The 21,228-nt window shown below is 37.0% G+C and overlaps 1 protein-coding gene across 1 annotated transcript in view; it reads right to left on the bottom strand.

The window, feature by feature from the left end:
- Positions 1-21,228, bottom strand: part of LOC122811200 (EF-hand calcium-binding domain-containing protein 4B-like) — a 1,881,211-nt gene that overhangs the window by 497,286 nt on the left and 1,362,697 nt on the right. The window contains exon 6 of the mRNA XM_044082881.1: positions 7,151-7,297. Coding sequence (XP_043938816.1) covers positions 7,151-7,297 — 147 coding nt within the window. The remainder of the gene's footprint in view (positions 1-7,150; positions 7,298-21,228) is intronic.

Below are 21,228 nucleotides of genomic sequence, written 5' to 3'. Positions count from 1 at the left end.
ACTGGACCCCCTTAGAATGACACCAGAAACTTAGCCAATTGCTGAAGTCAATCATTTTCTGTTTGTACTGTGGTATCATTCTGGGCGATGGTAGGATGCTGCTCATGGCTAGGGTCATACCTGCCTGGGCCATATAATCCAAGAGCTCCACCATGTCTCTTTTTCATGTAGTCCAAGGATGTGCATCTCAGGTCATTCACACCCACATGGACAAAGACAGAATCATACTTGTACTTGTTGTGGAGTGACATGAGTGTGTGTGTTATGTGTCGGATTCTGGCACCTGATAGACAGCTGACTGTTACCTTCTCCTTATTCAACTAAGTGAGTGGGACACCAGTGTGCCTCACTATTGAGTCACCTATGATTATTGCATTGGGCAAGCTGTTTTGCCTTAGGGGCTTAGGTTGAGGGGTACGCTGTGGAGGTGAGCTATGTGTGTCTTGTGGTTTGTGCTGTGTTGTTGTGACTGAAAGCATTTTTGCCTTGGAGGTCTCTGCTGTTTGGGTAGGCTTCTACTGAGAGCCTCTGCGAAGGTGGGTGTGTGGTTTGTGTTTTTATGTGAGGGTTGTGATGGTGGGTGTTCTGGAGGGCTGTGTGTTCCATGTGGTGTGGTGCAGGTGGTGATCTTCTTCTTTTGACCAGCTATTCCGATCTTGGCTGGAGAGTGCATGGCTTCCAATTTGGAGATATAAGCGCATCTCTCACAAGTCTGAGTGTTGGAAGGTAAGAGGAGAGGGTTGTCTGTGTACATGAATGCCCAAATTCACCAGGTTAATAAGAGAAAGCACAGGAAATTGACCTTTAGACATGCCAGGAGGGATGGTCATCATTACTAAGTACTGGAGCTGTTTCCTTATAGGATGTCTAGTGCTGCTAGCACTTGTGTGTGCTACAATAATTACTACAAAAAGCCTGATGAAGGTCTAGGTAAACAATCTAATTAAAGTGCAAGAGAGAAGAGATCTAGCAAGATCTTAAGGGAAAAATTGAAGAGCAGACTTTCTGGCACCACTATACTTTAAATGCAGTGCAAGCTAGCACACTTGAGTGAGTAGCAATATTAAAGAAAAATGCAGTTAAATGAAAACTCCTTGGCAGTGTAGGCAGAGCAGTGGAGGAAGCTAGAAGTAATGGAAATGAACTGCTTGATATGGATGGCAGGAAGCACACTGTCGGCTAGATGGAAACATAAGGACATCAGAGCAGAAACCAAAGCAGCTCCAATTGCAGAGAAGGTCAAAGGGAACAAATGACTGCGGTTCAGGCACATGTGCAGAAAGGTGGAATACAATCTGTGAAGTTGATTTGTGAGAGACAGGAAGAAGCAAGAGGAAATGAATGCATCCAGCAAGGAGACAGACTGTGTGAGAGAAAACTTGAGACAGTCAGGCATGACTGTTGAAGGAGTTAGGCAACTGACACTGAATCGAGAGAACTATTAAGACTTTTGATACAATATCCTGACCCCATGTATAAAAATGGGAAAAGGGGTTGATGAAGATGCCGAACATGTCAACAATTGCCACATAAATAACTGCTCATCAGGAAGGATGTATGTTTTCTGGGAACAATTATTTTGCTGGTGTCAGACAAGGATAATATCATTAAGATTGACTGTGCTGACCAATTTTGAGCTCATATGGGTGAGTACACTTTCTTGCAGATCACTAAATAAAAATAAATAAATAAATGACTGGCAGTTGTTCTTTGAGTTAGTCTGTGAACAATATTAGTTTTGGAATCTCTACAATGGAAACAATCTTAGTGATTTTAAATGACCATAGAAGATAACATTTTGATATATATATATATACATATATACTAGATGATTAGTTTACTAGGTCATATTGTTTAACTAGCTTAGTCAAGGGCACAGCTGTCTTTCTGTTGCTAGGATAAGGGATATGATTATTGCTAATAAGACATTATACCACACTAGATATGATCAAGATCTTGTAATTGTCTGTGTCCGTGTGTGTGTGTGTGTGTGTGTGTGGGGGGGGGGGGGTGAACAATCTTAGGGAAATGTAGACAGACATAAGGTTGACCTCTCCCACTCATGCCTTCAAAGAAAGCAAGGTTCTAGCATTGATTATTCTACTTTTTCCAACAATGATGCCCTCAGGTCAAATTATAACAGAGACTAATCTGTTTATAGTCAGTACTAGGCAATTTGCAAAGAGGCACATAGTAGAAAAGTTTTTTTTTTCATTTACTGCATACAAAAACCTGACAGCTTGGGAGATTAAGTAACTGGCATATACAGTGTAATCTATGAGTCAAGAGAGAGGACAGTGGCCAACATAGCAATTGGTCCTTAGAATGCAAGGGCTGCTCCTTTAGAAGGATGGGGGCAGATTTTAGAGCAACTTTCTAACACAAGGCAGTTACTTACTTGACTAGTTGAAGTTGACAGACAGCAAGGTACTTTATGGTAAATTTGCTTATACATCAATAAATACTTATCAAAAAGTAAATAAACAGTTACAAACATTTTGTTTTTAATGCATTATACATATATGTATTATTTCTAAACAATTAGCACTAATTTCATCATTATATAGATTATTCAAGGCCTGTGTTCCCTGAAATTTCACCAGCGGTTTACATTACGAATCCCTTGCTGCATGATGCTAGACTTACTGCCCATTTGACTATTGGTAAGAACTCAAACTGCTCTTGTCAATGCCTTACCTTTTCAGTAGGGGTTGCTGCTCAGTTTACACCTCTTCCCCAATGGAGGCGTTGGTGTTTTTTTTTTTTTTATCTCCATCGGAGTTCTAGAAGAGATCTCTTCCATGTATACTGATGTTAAATGTTTTGAAGCCACCTCTGTAAAATTTGCTTCCCCTTTAATACAGCATTGAGGAGAAACCCCAGTATATCAGACGCCTAGCAACCAGATGTAACATCCTCCCACATTTCTTATATATACCTGTCCCTTCAGTGAACTGTCAGATCTCCAATACACAGGCAGTTTATCAAGATAATCTGACTGAAAATATTATTCAGCAGGGGAAACAGCAACTTAACAAATTTCGGATCAAGCCCTTTTATAAACATTAAGGGAAAAGATCACCAAAACTACAATACAGTTAAATAAATAGCAATAAGAGTGTCTTCAGCAATAGCACAATCTTCTAGTAAAGGTATAAACCATCCTCCTCTCCTTAAACAGAGTGTATATTCTCTAGGCATTCTAAATCGACTATAATTAAGCAAGGAGCAGTCCCCTTTAATATATAAAAGTGATAGCTATCAGTTGTCCTGTTATATCAAGACCACAGTTCATATGGCTGTTTCAGCTAACAAGAACTTTCGTGTTATAAATGCCAGATATACCAAATAATGGAAAGTCCAAGGTCAATGCTCCCCTTCTTCAGACTATCTCACCATATCCATCTGCAGGCATTGCACCTTATCTCCCCCTTAAGATCCTCCTTGCATTTCCATAAGCCGCCCTTCTGTGATCATCCATCTGTTTCTTAAAAGTTATTTTGCCAGCTGGATTAGTGAGTGAGCTTGATGTTGTCTTTTTGAAGTGTGTGCTCCTGATTCAACATTACCCTCCTGCATAGTCCATTGGATTTGCAATTATGCTATTTCCTACACTGCTTGGTCATTGTCCAAAAATATCTTTTGACTTAGAAAGAAACATTTTCATCATGGTTGTGTACTGTAACTTAAACCTGATGGTTTGGTCCCTGCATGCCTGCATCACAGATAGAAATGCAAGTCTCTGCTTCTCGTATAATTAGAATGATCATTCTTAACAATGATTTTCACTCACCCTACCATCAATGTTTTGCCTTTTTTCCATAGCCACGTTTGGAGGGTTTCCTTCAGGTTGCAGCTCTGAAATTTAACCAGGGCCGTTGAAGGTACCTGCTCTGCTGTGCCCTTGGAGGGTTGACTTGCTGCACCCTTTCACTTTCATTCTCTGGTTTTGGGATCCCAGATAAGTTGATTAACTCCTTCATACATCCACACAATCACATCTTTCCAGTTTTTCTGGGAAGGCATTAAATTAGAGATTTTTCTCTCCTGTTTCAGTCCTCATCACTGAAGAATTTGTGTATCAACTCCACCTGGTTAGCTTCCAGTTCAGACAGGCAAGTCTTTCTATTCTGCTCTGTTTACAGAAGCCTGATAATGTAATTTCTTCCAGTGTTCGACCTATTTGCAGATTGAGATGAAGTCCCTTTATCTGAATCCGGGATTGCTTCTTTCTTTTACGAACCATATAAATGGATAAACAATAGATATGGACTGCTAGTATTACTAAACAATACTAAATTTAGAACAAGGCAATTTTTAAATTTCAAGTAAGGGCCAGTTTTAGTACTTTTTAATATGATTCTATTAGAGACCATAGAAATACTGTTCCTAGTTAGTTGTCACCATTACCAGATGACTAAACCCCTTCTTATAAATGTTAATCAATTAATATGCAAAGGTCACATTTTTCTCTCCCATCCATGTGTTGAAATTAAAGCTAACCAGTTAGGAAATGTCAACACTGGGTAGACAAGGAAGTCAGAAAATGCTAAAGTAATGCTTTCACATTACTTAGAGGATGACAGATGATGAGGTACCAATACTTTGCTCCAGCATCCATGTAAACTAAAAGGAACGGAAGCCCTAGCACCAACTGTTTTTAAGCTTAGCTAAAAAGGTGAAAATAGACAGGTATTAGCTAGGACTGGGGATCAGATAGGTGGCTTAGTATCTGAAGCATGAGGAGATTCAGCCTCGGCTGGTGTGCTGCTTTAATTTAGGACTAGTTTTAGTCAGAGGCTGAGTAATTGGTACAGTCTACATTTTACTAAGCAGCAACTCTGGATTTCTCATGTCCTGGACAGAGTTAAGTTTAAAAACTCCCAATAAAAATGCAGTGATTAATACCAGTAAGCTGTATGTACTCTAAGATGAAGTGGTAGAATGAAGGTTTGGCTTGACATGACTACTTAACAGGCACTCACAAACCATCTATTCTAGTTTGATCATTTTGTTTTGTGAGGTTACCACCAGTGAACATGTCTTTATGTGGGAAGGCAAGGAGGTGCATTCTTATTTCTACATTCTTTCCAGAACTTTAAATCTGAAATAGAGGCATAGCTAGAGCAGAGTAAAGGCAGCAGCTGCTCCTGTGTACAAGTTGTTAGAGGGCATGATCACCAGTTACAAATGAAGCAATACTGACAACCAGAAATGAATGACAATAATGTATTTGCAGTAATGTCATGTGTGGAAATATATGTGTAGTAAGACTCATTTTTTGGTCCTCAACTCAGAGAGGGCATTTTGGGTCCTCTATTTATTCATTCATTGTTTGCTATGGGGGAACCAGATCAGTGAACTGCATTGTGCATTAGATAACCTAGCTATGGCTCTGAAAGGATGCACTGTTATGGTCTAGAGTTTTCAGAAATGGATGACCATGTTCAGTTAGTTTTATGCTATGATTCAAAATCTGACAGTTTATTAACAGAGGTCCAGGTGACCAAAGCAGTGAGAGTAAGATGTTCCTTGGTGACACTGTGCAGTTAATTTGATAGTTGTGACTACAGAAATGTGTGAAAGGACACAAATATGGTGTTTAGATAATGTACAAGAAAGAGCAAGAAAGAATAGCCAATGGCTAGACAGTAGAGTTTGTGGAGCATAATTAATGTAGACAAACTGCTGATGAACGTGATCTGGTTACACAAAGGATCGAAACCAGGTTTGGGGTGTGTACACTTGATACAGAGACTGTGTGCTATGAAGACAATGTTATACTGTGATGATAAAAAGTAGGTAAAGACATGACACAAGAAAATAATTTACAATGTAATGTAACAAAAAGATGCTAGTATTGTCGATTAAAAAAGGGAGATAGGGTGTTAGGTTAAATATTAATTAGGGAAATTAATAAAAAGAGATGTGAAGTATAGATATAACTTTATGGCTGTCTAGCACGGATGAGTGTGGGGAGGTGAGTGGGGTACTGCCACACTCTGAAAGGGCCACATGGAGCAAAAAAGTAACAGCAATCTTCAAAGAAGTGAGCCATCTCCCTATCCCCCAAGTTCTATGCCAACTATTGGGAAACAGAAAGCTTTGTATTGCCTAGGAAGTTGTTTAATAAACTTAAGGGATAGTTTCTTCACCAGAAATTTCTGGCTCTGTACCAAAAAGAAAAGGCTAGGGTAGTCAAGCAAAAGTTGATTAATGATAGAAAGGCAAACAGAGCAAAAACAGAGAAAAAGTGTACAGTATGACAAAATACAAAGTAATGTTAAAGGAGCAATTTTATGTTAGGGTAAGTAACTATAATGGGGAAGATGTAATGTTATACAATAGGGACATATAAAGGAATACTAAGCAACATTATAACTTTTACAATGCAATAAAGTATCAAAAACTGTATTTCTAATAGGTTTAATATATTGTATCACACACCCCAAGCAGCATCAATACTGAAGATGACTAGAATAAAAGTATTGACTCACTACTGTTAGCAAATTCTGGACAAGGCCCAGCAAGCAAAACTTCTCATGGTAATTAATAATTTCTTTTTTTGTTGCTGTTGTTGTTGTTGTTCCCACTAAGGGACTTGCTTGGTGGCTTCTATTTGTGTCCCACAGGTTATCTTTCCTTCTTCCATTGGTAAAGGCCAGACATCCCTGCAATGGACAGTAGTCCTACAGACAATTCATTCCCATCTGGTGTCAGGTGATCTAGCTCATTCTCCACTGCCAAGCCCATTCACTGCATTTGACACTAGTCAAACAAGGGTTACTTGGATCATAAGCACAACATTTAAGTCTCAGTCAGTTAAAGCATTCATCACTATATTGTTCCAATGAAATTTCTGGTGGTGATAAACAAAACAAATGTAACCGGCTATGTGGTCACCTGCAGTTCATTAATTATGTCCAAAAGGAAAGTATATCTTTCAAGAAACATACTATGCATAGAAGTTTAGGGCATCACATTAGATAATACTCAAACCATAAACATATAGTACCATTTTTGAGAGGGCCTGCTTGCCTTGTTTAAGGTATTTTTTTATCTCACTATTTATTCTTACAGTATGAAATCAATGCATAATAGCATAATCTATTTACAAGCTTTTTCAGAATTTCCAAATTAATATTTTTACCTTTTCAACGCCTGTTCCATGGTTTCTTTTTCATAGTGTACTTCCTTTATGTGTGAAGATACTTTGAACAAAAACTCCTCAAAGTTATTCAGGAGCTCTGGCCTTTCTCTTCTTAACCTGGCCCAAAGTTCTCGCACTTCACTCTGACTGTGAAATATAACAATATAAATAAGACATACAGTTTCAAGTCAAGGCAATGCAATTTATGTTGCAAATATTTTTACTGAAAGTGAACACTACAATATATTACAGTTATGACCTTATACAGGAAACAAAACATAAACCATGCCAAATCTAAACTATAAAGTGCAGCAGAATGGGAGTGTGTAGCAATGCATTTTATGTTACACATGGGTAGTGCACAACCCCCTCCTCCCAATGTACAATGTCTTCAAGCCTTATGTACAAAATAAGATATATGTGAACAAATCTTCTATAAAGTACATTATTCACTCTTATAAAATGAGGTGAAAATTATTTAACTGCTGTGTGCATATAGTTAATAGATCTTTTTTGCTGTCCTTATTTTTAGTGAAACTGTGTGCATGTTAGAGTACACTATTAAATATTCAAAGTTACATATGAATGTGCCTTTACATCATTTTCGTCTTTGTTTGCAAAATGTTTTATATGCAAGTAAAACCATGATAAATATGTCACTCTAGGTTGGGCCTAGTGGAAATATGTGGTGAGGTATCAAGGAGTATATCTGGTTATGATGCCTATGAGTGATTGACAAGTAGTCACAGCCACCTATATGCACACTCCAGTGCACAGAAAGTGCTTTATTGTTAACATGGAATGAAATAACTTAATTTTTTTTTTCACTTTTTGCTTATTTACTGTATTGTTAAGATGTTAATTTTCAATTTGCGGCTACTGAATACATTACATCCTCCTCAGATCGAACCAACCCCAAATGCAACTTAATCAGACTCTACTGAATAAGTCAGATCTTAGGTGTGGTTCTGAAACTAATGTTAATTACATTTTCATTGTTTAATTCAGCTGCATTCTTTGATATTTAAAAGGCAGCCAGAGATAAATTTGAAACTATTGTAGTGAAGATTCTATAATTAATCCAGCAGGTTAAAGTAGATTTCACCCTATAATTAAAAGTGTCAACTAGCACATTTTATTTTATAATTTGTTCTCACACTGCCACCAAAGGCAATAATTTTCAAACTATATGGTATTGGGGTTAAATAAAATTACTCCAAATATTGACTCATAATTCATCATGAACTGTAGATTTAATACTACCAAGGAAGCTACAAAGAGCAATGAATGTAACTGTCAATGAAAATGATCCTATAAGAATTAGATTGGATGAAAACAAATACATTTTGTATTCTCATGAACAAATATTTCCATTTATTTGTTACTGGTACTGCATATTGGGGATTTTTTTTGCTCATTTATTCAAACAGATAAGATGATGAAGTTGTTTATTTACACAGTCATATACCACTCTAATAAATTTAGACGACAAACGTCAAAGGGCTTTTTTTCTCTTACCACTAAGTTGCGTAAAATCCAAGGATGATTATATAACTATATATTAAGTATAAAGGATGAGGAACACAGCTATTTGCAATGATCTTAGGAGTGTTTGTTCAACATGGAAACATATGCTAAATATTTCATTTTTTTTTCTAATTAAATACAAATCAACTGATTTTTATATATTTTTTTTTTGGCCAATCATTCTAGTTTCAGGCTATAAGGCATAAAAGACTGTTAAAAGATACGCTGCAGTAACATTTATAGTTAAAATGACTTGATTAGTTACATAGCATGTGAAGACTGTAGTTCTTTGCAGTTCAGTAAACTTACCTGAAGCAAGTTTGGTATTACTCACTTCCAACAAAAATTAAACAATGCATCCCTGTTGCCTTCCAAAATGTATGCAGCAGTCAAGTAACTCTCCATAGTGTGTGGTGGAAAAAACTGCATTAGAGCCGAGTGTTCAGTCAGGAACAACACTGACTCAAGCAGATATATAATTAAAATATAACAAGAAAAAAGCACCCAAATGTCCAATCACGAAAATAACGGCCACATTATAAAACCCGAAGGTCACTAGTTTATTGTTCACACTAACACTCCAAATAAACACTGTTTTCATCTCCAATTACAAAAGACTTCATCAGATGTTACAAAATCATAAACTAGCAACCCTTCTTAAATACCCCTCCCCCTGATACATTCTCCAATAGGAAATTTTATTGAATTAAAAAAAAACACATTTCTTATAAAAAAATCTTATCAAATGTTTCTTAAAAAAATGCTTTTCATATATAAATAAGCAAACAGATAATACTTTAATATATTAGAATAAATACCCAATATATGAAACTTAATATGTAAAAACAAATGTATATGTATATATAATTAAAACCATTTAAATAGGAAGCAATTTTTCACACTTTTCAAGCCAGGATTCCAATTATAATTGGAGGCCTGAGAGGATTAAAAGACAGAGACAGGCGAACTATTATTATAATCATAAGAGGGGGTACCCAAATAGAAGGGGCTATTGAGCCCAGATAGGAATGGGCCTTTGAATGTTCAGTCTAAGTGGTTTAATTCCTCATTGAGTTCGGTGGAGCACACAGCCGGGACACCGTCGGGTCCCATGGATGCTGTGTTTTTGCTTTGGAGAGAGCAGTTTTAACTTGGGCATTGGAAATGTTTGGGGGCTGCAATCGCTTTGGTATAGATATCTCTCCTTTTGGGGAGGGGAGAAGTTTGCACTGAACCTGTCAGCCAGTATGTTGGCAATGTCTGTAGGATCAGTAATCTTCACATCATTTTTGACTAGTTCTGAGCATATCTGGGAGTTTCCTCCCAGGTTTCTAACATAGCTAAAGAATGCCTTATGATTGTCTTTGAGTCTTTAGCTATTTTTCTCTCAAAATTTGCTTTGGATGATTTTATGAGAGCTCTTAGTTTTTACTTATAGTGATCAAGGGTGTCTTACCTTTTAAGGATTTTGCTCTATCTTGTAGTAGCTTTCTCCTTTTGTTGTAGAGTTTGTTTATGGCTGGGGTCCACCAGAGTGGACGCTTGCCTTTGGTACAGAGAGTCTTTGTTTTGCTTGGGATTGCCTTATCCATGCAGTCCTGCAGGTGCTGGTAGAAGGCATTTGTGAGTGATTCAGCGGCTTGAGTACTGTTTTCCGCCGCTCGGGGCCTTAAAGGAGACCACACTAGTCTTTAGAAGTGTGAAGTCGGCTTCGAGAAGTTTTTACTGTGGTCTTTTTATTTCAGGTGGGGTGGGATGAGGACCTCCAGCTTAGATTAGTTTGTGATCTGATCTCACCAGTGAGGGGTATACTTCGGTGTTGAACATTGTGCTCCCATGTTCGTGATGATGAGATCAAGTATGTTATCTCCTCTTGTGGGATGGTGACTAGTTGTTCCATGGCATTTGAGTTTATGAATTCCAGGAACTTTTGGGCTAGGGTGTTTGGGCTTGAGTAGTGTTCCCAGTCTATATTAGGGTAATTGAAGTCACCTAGTATGATGGTGTTTGGTGATACATTTATCCCCTCTAGTGTTTTCAGGAAGGCCATGTGAGGTTCCTGAGTTTGTGAGGGTGGCCTGTAACATGCTACAATTTGCAGAGCAGTCTTGCCTATGGTTAATTGCACCTGGATGGTCTCCGATGCATCGTGCGTTGCCACCAGTCTTGAGGTGTGGGTGTCCTTGATGAATATGGATACCCCCTCCTTTCTTGGTATTGTCCGGATTTTGGGCCGGAACGCATGATATGAGGTAAAACCTGATAGTGCTGGGGTGCTCTCAGGAGCCTTGAACCAGGTTTCTGTCACAGCACAGACATCGATGTTCTCCATATTGAGAAGGGCCTCGAAAAGCGTGCATTTTGAGATTTAGACTTCTGGCATTGAGCAGCATTACCCTTAGTTTTTTCCTTTTTGTGTTCTAGGGTGGTAGGTTTAGAATTTGAGCCTTGCCTAAAAAAGGCACTATGGGGGTGGCAAGAGCCTTTGCCAATATCCGGAATCCCAGGGGTGACAGGTGCAAGCCGTCCCTTGCGAAGCAGCGTGGCTTGTCCAGCATGTCATCCCAGGCAGACAGACACTGGATCCCCTTTGAATGACACCAGCGGTTAAGCCAATTGTTAAAGCTGATCATCTTATCTCTGTATTGTGGCATCATTCTTGGTGAAGGTAGGATACTGCTCAAGGTCAGGGTCATACCTGCCTGGGCTACATAATCAGAGAGCTCCTCAATGTCTCTTTCATGTAGTCCAAGGAGGTACGTCTCAGGTCGTTCACACCAGCATGGACAATGACCGAGTCATATTTGTACCTGCTGTTGAGAGACCTGAGTGCTTGCGTTATGTGGCGGATTCTAGCGCCCGACAGGCAGCTTACTGTGACCTTCTCCTTACTCAGTCTGGTGAGCGGAACGGCAGTGTGTCTGACTATGGAGTCACCAATGACTAGTGTGTCTGGCATTGTGTTTGGCCTTAAGGGCTGTGACTGTTTGACACTCTGACTGTGAGGTCTATGTGTTGCAGGTGCTGTGTTCTGAGGTGGTGGTTGTTTGGGTGTCTGCTTAGGTGGCCTCTGCTGTTTTGGTAGATTTTTGTTCAGAGCCTCCGAGTATGTCTTTGTGTGTTTATGTGTATGATTTGAGGTTGTGATGGTACTATGTGAGACTGGGTCTATAGTGTGTGTGGTAACCTTCTCCTCCTGACTGGTCTTGCCAGTCCTATGTTGAGAGAGCTCAGCCTCCAGTTTCAAACTATATGGTATTGGGGTTAAATAAAATGACTCCAAATATTGACTCATAATTCATCATGAACTGTAGATTTAATACTACCAAGGAAGCTACAAAGAGCAATGAATGTAACTTTCAATGAAAATGATCCTATAAGAATTAGATTGGATGAAAACAAATACATTTTGTATTCTCATGAACAAATATTTCCATTTATTTGTTACTGGTACTGCATATTGGGGATTTTTTTTGCTCATTTATTCAAACAGATAAGAAGATGAAGTTGTTTATTTACACAGTCATATACCACTCTAATAAATTTAGACAACAAACGTCAAGGGGCTTTTTTTCTCTTACCACTAAGTTGCGTAAAATCCAAGGATGATTATATAACTATATATTAAGTATAAAGGATGAGGAACACAGCTATTTGCAATGATCTTAGGAGTGTTTGTTCAACATGGAAACATATGCCAAATATTTCATTTTTTTTTCTAATTAAATACAAATCAACTGATTTTTATATATATTTTTTTTTGGCCAATCATTCTAGTTTCAGGCTATAAGGCATAAAAGACTGTTAAAAGATACGCTGCAGTAACATTTATAGTTAAAACGACTTGATTAGTTACGCAGCATGTGAAGACTGTAGTTCTTTGCAGTTCAGTAAACTTACCTGAAGCAAGTTTGGTATTACTCACTTCCAACAAAAATTAAACAATGCATCCCTGTTGCCTTCCAAAATGTATGCAGCAGTCAAGTAACTCTCCATAGTGTGTGGTGGAAAAAATTGCATTAGAGCCGAGTGTTCAGTCAGGAACAACACTGACTCAAGCAGATATATAATTAAAATATAACAAGAAAAAAGCACCCAAATGTCCAATCACGAAAATAACGGCCACATTATAAAACCCGAAGGTCACTAGTTTATTGTTCACACTAACACTCCAAATAAACACTGTTTTCATCTCCAATTACAAAAGACTTCATCAGATGTTACAAAATCATAAACTAGCAACCCTTCTTAAATACCCCTCCCCCTGATACATTCTCCAATAGGAAATTTTATTGAATTAAAAAAAAAACACATTTCTTATAAAAAAATCTTATCAAATGTTTCTTAAAAAAATGCTTTTCATATATAAATAAGCAAACAGATAATGCTTTAATATATTAGAATAAATACCCAATATATGAAACTTAATATGTAAAAACAAATGTATATGTATATATAATTAAAACCATTTAAATAGGAAGCAATTTTTCACACTTTTCAAGCCAGGATTCCAATTATAATTGGAGGCCTGAGAGGATTAAAAGACAGAGACAGGCGAACTATTATTATAATCATAAGAGGGGGTACCCAAATAGAAGGGGCTATTGAGCCCAGATAGGAATGGGCCTTTGAATGTTCAGTCTACAACAGATAAGGATAAAATCACAGTAGAAGGGAACAGATATATTCACAGTAATTTTAGTATTTATAACTACAGTAATATAGAAATTACATATACTCATTTCCATTTATTTTGTAAGGGGTTAAAATTTGTCCCCACTTCTACTGGCAACATTTCACAAAGTCTTATTGACCTCATGATGTTTGTTCGTAAAAACAAAATTGGAGTTAATGTTTGAGAATGAGAATAGAGGAACTAATAATTTGAATACCCAGATTAAAAAGAATACACTTAACCTACCCCTCCAACCACAGTTAAAAAACTTTGAAATTCAAGTGGAGAAGGAGATTAGGCTGAACCAAAAGAAGGGGAGAAAACAATACAATCTTATGAAAGAAGAACATCTGTTACTAACCTCCCGGAAGGACAACCAAAATTTAAGGGTTATGAAGCCTGACAAGGGAGGGGTGGAGTATTTATGGACAGCATTATATATTCAGCTAAAATAGTTGATATGCTTAATAATACAGACAGATACTCCAGAGTATCTAAACATGAGGTTAATGTTTCCAATAGGAGAACTGATTTTATGTTGAATAAGTTATTGGATGAGAGGAGTATTACTTTAGAAATGTTTAATTTTTTTAGTCATAGACAAACCAAAAATGCCAACCATCTTTGGGATTCCCAAAGTTCATAAGAACTTGGAAGGTTCACCCCTCAGTCTGATAGTAGCAGCCTCTGGTTCTAAGACTTAACCCATAGCAAAACACTTGGATCTGGAATTAAAGAAGGTTTGGACTGAGAGGTCTGGAATACTCAAAGATTCCTGGGATTTCTTAAGAAACATTAAACAAGATTTATTTACTGAAGAGCTTATATTTGTTACCCTGGATATCCAAGATTTATTTAATGTGATACCTCATACTGCTGGACTTGAGTGGTTTGAAGAAGCTTTAAAGTTCAAATGGGACACTGAACAGGATAAAGTGGGTTTATTCATTGAGCTTTTGGATTTAGTACTTAGAAATAACTTTCTTTTTTTCGAGGGAGAATTTTTCAGGCAGAATAGTTGGGTAGCCATGGGAGCATGTTGTGCTCCCATGTACACTAATTTAGCGCTATCCACTTGGGAAGAAAAGTTTATTACACATTCTACATATTCAAAATATTGGAAATATTATTGTAGGTACCTGGATGACATATGTATTTTTGGTCAGGGCCCAAACAAGTACTGGAAGAGTTTATTAAATACTTAAATGGCACTACAGAATTTTTTAAAATTCACCCACAATATTTCATGTCATCATTTACAATATTTAGATGTGGTGATAGAAAAGGTAATAGAGGCAAAGAGGTTCAAATCTAAGGTTTTTAGAAAAAAACACCTTTTCTAATTCCTACTTATGTTTCACTAGTGCCCACCCTTTTTCACAAAAGAGAGGTATTCTGAGGGGGCAACTAATTAGAAGCAGCAGGATGACTTCTGAAGATGAAGATTTTGAAACTGAAAGCTTAAAATTAAAACAAATGTTTTTGGAATGGGAATACCCCTTGGCTCTGATTGAACAAATAATAGTAGAGGTGAAAGAAGGAAGAAGGGGTAAATTTGCCCCTATTTTAGGGAAGTCAGAAGTAGGAGGACCTATTGGGGGGAACGATGAATTACAGGTTACCAATAACTGGAATAGTAATTTTGTTCTTAATTACAATAGGGAAACTACTACCATTAGGAAAATAGTTACCAATAATTGGAATAAATTTAGTAATTTTTCGGACTTAACAAAACTATTTAAAGACCCCTTAAAATTTACCTATAGAAAAGAAAAAAATATGAAGGAAATACTTGAGACTAAAAAGAAAAGGCAAAGCAGGAAGAGAACAGGAACTTACAAATGTGGTAGCTGTTTGCAGTGTGGTTATGTCCTTCAAGGGGAGTCAGTATTTCTTAAACAAAGAGGGATTAGGCTTAAAACCAATGGGTATACTAATTGTGACACTATTGGGGTAGTTTATATTGCTATTTGTGAAATCTGTGGGGCCTTCTATATAGGGAAGACCACTAGAAAACTGAAAAGGTGAATATACGAACATATGAATGACATTAGGAAAAGAAATGAGACTAATGCATTGTATAGAAATCGTAATCTATGTCCATCAGCGAAATTTAGGTTTTATGTGATTGAGAAAGTGGACATAGACCCCCTGTGGAGGACCCTGGAAGACTACTATTGAATTTCGAGAACTATTTTGGCAATTAAGTTGGAAGCCAACAAAGGGGGCAGGTTTAAATGATTATCTTTCTCTGGCCCCAGTTTTGAAGCTCAGAATTGCTAAGTTGTAAATTCCCCTCCTGACCAGTAGAGGGGAAGAAAGGACCATTTTGGTTTAATTGTGTTTCATATTTAAATGGTTTTAATTATATATACATATACATTTGTTTTTACAAATTAAGTTTAAAAATAAATACCCAATATATGAAAGTATTATCGGTTTGTTTGTTTATCTATATATGAAAAACATTTTTTTCAAAAAAACATTTGATAAGATTTTTTTTATAAGAAATGTTTTTTTTTGAAAAATTCAATGAAATTTCCTATTGGAGGAGGGGTATTTAAGAGGGGTTGTTAGTTGATGATTTTGTAACATCTGATGAAGTATTTTGTAATTGGAGACGAAAACGCAGTGTTTATTTGGAGCGTTAGTGTGAACAATAAACTAGTGACCTTCAGGCTTTACAGTGTGGCTGTTATTTTCGTGACTGGACATTTGTGTGCTATTTTCTTGTTGGTTTGTGGCTTGCCTATTCTGCACACAACCTTTTTTCTCTTTTTGGTGTTCATAATTAAAATTTAAGTAGTATCTGACAAAAGGAGAAAATAATTAAAAAAGTGTGTGTGAAATTCAGTTCGTATTAAGGAAAGTTTTATCGATATTTCTACTATAGAAGCCATGACTTAATGTAAAAATATCAGAGGGCCCTCAAATCTAAACCAGCTATAAAGTGACTGAAAATCCCCCTCCATTTCCTATACCCATCATTACTGTGAATGGAGACTTTATCAAAGTAGCTGAAATGTGACCGTCTTTGAGGACCATGTTACCCAGTGTTACAGAAACTAGTGTTTTCTACCACCAGGCCTATGTGCACACCAGTGGCCAGTCTTCATTCATCTACAAGTGGTCAGAAAGGAATCTGCCTTTACCATAACCTTTCTATTTCAAAAGTTGTTAGTGTGACACTTGCAGCATATTTAACCTGTAAGAAAGTAGTCTTACCCTGAATTACCATATCAGTCACTCACTTCTACAAATCCTAACCAGTATGTCAGTGTTTAGCCACAGGAAAAACTACTCAAATTGCTGGATAATACTGTCCAGCAGCAGATACCCCTATGTTTCAGTAGGTGAATCATCACCCCTTATGGCAAGACCCAGTATTCTGGTATGTTATTTTTTGCATAAGGTAGTACTAGCACACAGTACTATGTACCATGCAATCTTGTATAATGAGTAAAATAATTACTTTTTTCAAGAATCACATTTCAGTATAACGACCATAGATGATAGGTTCTGTGCACCAAGATAAACATTACCCACAGTTCTTCTAGCTACCCCTCAGGTAATCCATTGTTTCCCCCTTTTCCCAAAGATAACAACATTACAAACTTCCACCAGATAAGCTTCAACAATGACACTGCCCTTTCAACATTCAGCATGTGTAGTCCACAATGGAATTCCAATGCAAAATTATCCCTAAACTGTTGTATCCATGCTTAATGTCCTTCTCTCTATTTTGTTAAGTTGTAAACACATCATTTTTTCTGTTGTTCTGGTCAGGCTCGTGGATGAAAAGGGTGCACAAATCTGTTTACTTAGAGGGTTACAAAATAATACCATAAATGAATAAATAAAATAAAGCCTAATATAAAACCAACATAAATTAAATCTAAACCACTGAATTTGTCTTCACTTTTGGCAGCATTATCTTCCTCTATTGGTTTCAAATTACTCACTTTGAACAAATGCTAAAATCAAACATCATCAACTTCAGGTTACTTATGAATAAATGCCTCCATGATTGGTCCAGCTGATTTGTTAAAAAGAGTATTTTGGGGTGTTTTCAAAAGATTTTGCTCTTTGATGAGACATTTCATGAGAAAAATAATCCCCATGAAGAAACTTAGAAATTGAACAAAGATGAAATCTGAAAAACGGCTTGTTTCACCCAGAAGAGTAGAAAGAGTTGCTGATGACATGGAATGGAATGGAATGAGGAGACTGGAAGTTGCCGACACTCTGAGAATGTCAACGTAAATGGGATAGATTCTGGAGGAAGTGTACCATGAAAGAGCCCGCACTTTTCAACTTCACTGCTCAAGAACTCTGGACAAAGAGAAAAATAATGGGGTGAGACAAAGGCCCCAAATCAGAGACATTTTTAACATTACTCTAATTGATTTAAAGTTAACAAAACAACAGGTTTTATATCAATATGAATTTTCAGAACAATTAAAAGTGTGGATCACTAATGTCTGGGATTACTGATTTTAGTCCCCAAAATTGTTGTACCAGAAAATCAAATATTTTCTGGACAAGGGAGGCAGAATTAATGGAGGTTATGAATTTACATGCTACTGCTATTGATCATTTGCAATGCCAGAATGAAGAAAGTAATGCCCAAAATATGAATATGCAGCATGAAGTTAAGATGCTAAAAGAGAAAACTATATACTGAGAAGACAGAGCTAAGTGGAACGATATCCACATTATTGTAGTTCTCAAGCAGGTGAAAGGCAGTCACTATATGGACTAAGTTTGGGCTGAATGATAGATTAAAACTGAAAGGACTCTGAGCACATTTTGTCTGGTAGGAATAGACAAATTCTGATAAGACTGCAGTCACTTGAGGTAAAAGATTAACTAGTAACATGGCTGTGGTGCCCTAACTATGTATACTAAAAACTTCCTTATGCGTGACCTTCAATCTTCAGGTTTAAGTTGGCTGAGAAACTGAAGCTGTCAGGCAATGGCCAATCAATTTGAAAAACCTAGATTTTTGAGGTTAAGACCATTCTGGATGCATTCCTTCTGATATATTTGGTAATAAAGTAATCAGTTAAGGGCATTTTAATGTTTACTATAGTATGCTCATGGGTGGATTTTTTTTCCTTGTGGGTCTATACTAAAAGAAAACCTACATAAGGATTGGGGTTAAAACAATGGGGACTGAGTTGCTGAAAATGACAAAATGATGATTTGGATACGATAGGTGACTCTAGAGGGTTTTTACAAATAAAAAAAAATCATGGGTATATGTATTTTTCATTACTTAGGTAGGTAAAATGATTGAGGAGGGTTAATTTATTGAGGACTATCTTAATGTAGATTTTTGCATTAGGGATACCTTGTTGTTCTCCACATGATAGAAAAAAAAATCTAATATCCTTAATTTGAAGGAATGACCAACTTTAAAATATGAAATACAGTCCTGCTGGGTCATGCGTATGAATATCTAGAAGCAACTGGGAAGGAAAGAGGAATGAAAATTTAACACTAGACACCTGGTCAAATGCTGTTTTTTTCTGTAAACAGAGCAAACACTTGCTAGTCTTTAATACTGGAATTATGTGTGTGTGAGTTAAATTTTTATAATATTATGCTCTACATGTGCTAGTCTTTTTGAAACCATGCATAATCAGATGTTTAGAATGGGAGTAATTCGTGGCAAGGCTATATTAATGAAAAGGAATAACCTTTATACCTTGAAAAGTAAATGGCCCAACTAATCCAGCTGAGACACAATGCATCATGAGATATTTGCAAAATATGAGGGCATGGATGACAACTTTGCAGGAAGTACACTTGAATGAGCAAAACATGCTGATTTAGGGAAAGACTGATAGTCCAAAGGGTTTGCTTCTTTGTGTCAGTGGGGATAAATATAGTGAGGTGTGGCAAATAATTGCCCTTTTGAAATAAAACTCATTTTAACTTATGAACAGTGTTGTTACTCTAGGGTGAAGGACTATATGAGAGTAAAATATAACCTAATTTAGCATTTACTTAGTATACTATCATTTTAGCAATCGCTACAATGTTAAATCACTAAATAATGTGACCAGAAGATCGCAAGACAAGAATGCGAGGACTTCTGGTTTAAACACATGGACTTGCCTCCACCTACTTTACTCAGGTTAGCACTTGTTCCTGTGTCTGCGCAGGTCAGGAGATTTGATGTTTGGCATTGTTTGAACAAGTCATCTTTGGCGTTCTCATTTTGTGACCATCTAGTAACATTATTTAGCAATTCAGCATTGTAGCAATAGCTAAAACGATAATAAGCCATTTATATGCCACCTGGAACCATACAACAGAATCTCATAGACAGCGTGAGAGGGTTGATTACATTTATTGAAGATGTATCCCTATTTATGGGGTAGTGGACCTCATTCACAAGCTTCAAGGTGGTGAAGAGAGAGATTTGTGAACAGGTATAATACTGGAGTGATCTCTGGGTCTAACTTCATGGAATACATAATGGGCAGTTTGCCCAACTTGTCACAGAAAATAGGTTAAGAGGTTAATAGATTAGTACCAGGCTAACTGCTCCTGCAAGCCATTTTTAGCCTAGCCAATTATCCCCTGTGAGACTCAAACCCTGTACCTTGTGTTTGTAAGGCAAACACCTTAACCATTAGGACACCCTCACAACACAGCATACTCTGAGAAAATTACTTTAGAAAAATTAGAACTCAGAAATGCACTTACATGATGAACTTCTTTAGCAAAAGAAAGATTTATTCTTAAACTATCTTTGAGACCAAATAAGGATTGCAATGGTCTTTCGACTAGACTAGAATAACAAGTTGAAACAGCTCTCGGCCAAATAACATGAAAGCATTACTGAACCTTCGGTTTTAATTTTTTCACCTACATAAGCAACAAGTCTCGCATTACTAGCTACACTGAGTTGTTTGTTAGGTCTCACTTTAGCAAATGTCTCTGCTGATATAACATTACACTTTGAACCAGTGTCTACTTTAAGCTCTGTGGATCTTTCATTAATCTGGACAGTACAAGACACTTCACTCCTTGTTAATAAATTCACTGCATCAACTCTTTCATCAAGCACAGATACACCATCTACATAGAAAGCTGACTGTTTTGGTTCTACTTGATCAACTTGCTTTTTGTTCTACCTTTCTTTACAACTGTGTGACTTACTTGATATGCAAAATATTTGGAAATGGTTCCATTTTTTACACTTGTGACATTGCTGACCAAATGCTAAGCACTTCTCTTTTAGAGACTCATGATTTGCACCACAATTGCGACAGTTAACAATAAAGCTAGATTTGGGTTTTGCTGATTCATATTGTACTGCACTGAGCTGGAGCAAGCTCTTTTGTTAGAACTTACTGAAAAGCTGTATGCCTTCCTTGGAAACCCCATAGCTGCCATGTGCTTGGGCCTGCTTTTGTTTGCCACGTGTTGCATGCTACCTACATTTGCTCTGAAGCCAACTGAAACCATGTTCTTGTCACTCGCAAGCATACTTGTGTGATATTCTGTCACCTCATGAATTGGACAAACCTCTGTGGCTTTGCTCAACATTAAATCACCGTCATGAAGTAAAATATTCTCACTGCAGCACTGTTAATACCACACACAAGCCTGTCCTTTATCAACTCATCTTGTAAGTCATCAAATCAACATGTTTTAGCTCTGTTTCTCAGGTGAGTTATATAAGCTGCAAATGTTTCCCCCGGTTTCTGATCTCTTGTGTAAAACAAATGTCTCTCTAATGTAATATTTGTCTGGGGGTCACACATTTCTCTGAATTTGTGCTTCGAACACTCGGGTTCTTCTCTTGATTCAGCCTGTACAACAGTACAATGGTTTTCACCTTCTCCTTCATATACTGCAG

This window comes from Protopterus annectens, chromosome 9.part0 (genome assembly GCF_019279795.1).
Source record: "Protopterus annectens isolate FY-2018-M chromosome 9.part0, PAN1.0, whole genome shotgun sequence".
Lineage (NCBI taxonomy): Eukaryota > Metazoa > Chordata > Ceratodontiformes > Protopteridae > Protopterus > Protopterus annectens.
The sequence above is the reverse complement of the archived record's forward strand: the minus strand, read 5'-3'. Positions and strand labels throughout refer to the sequence as shown.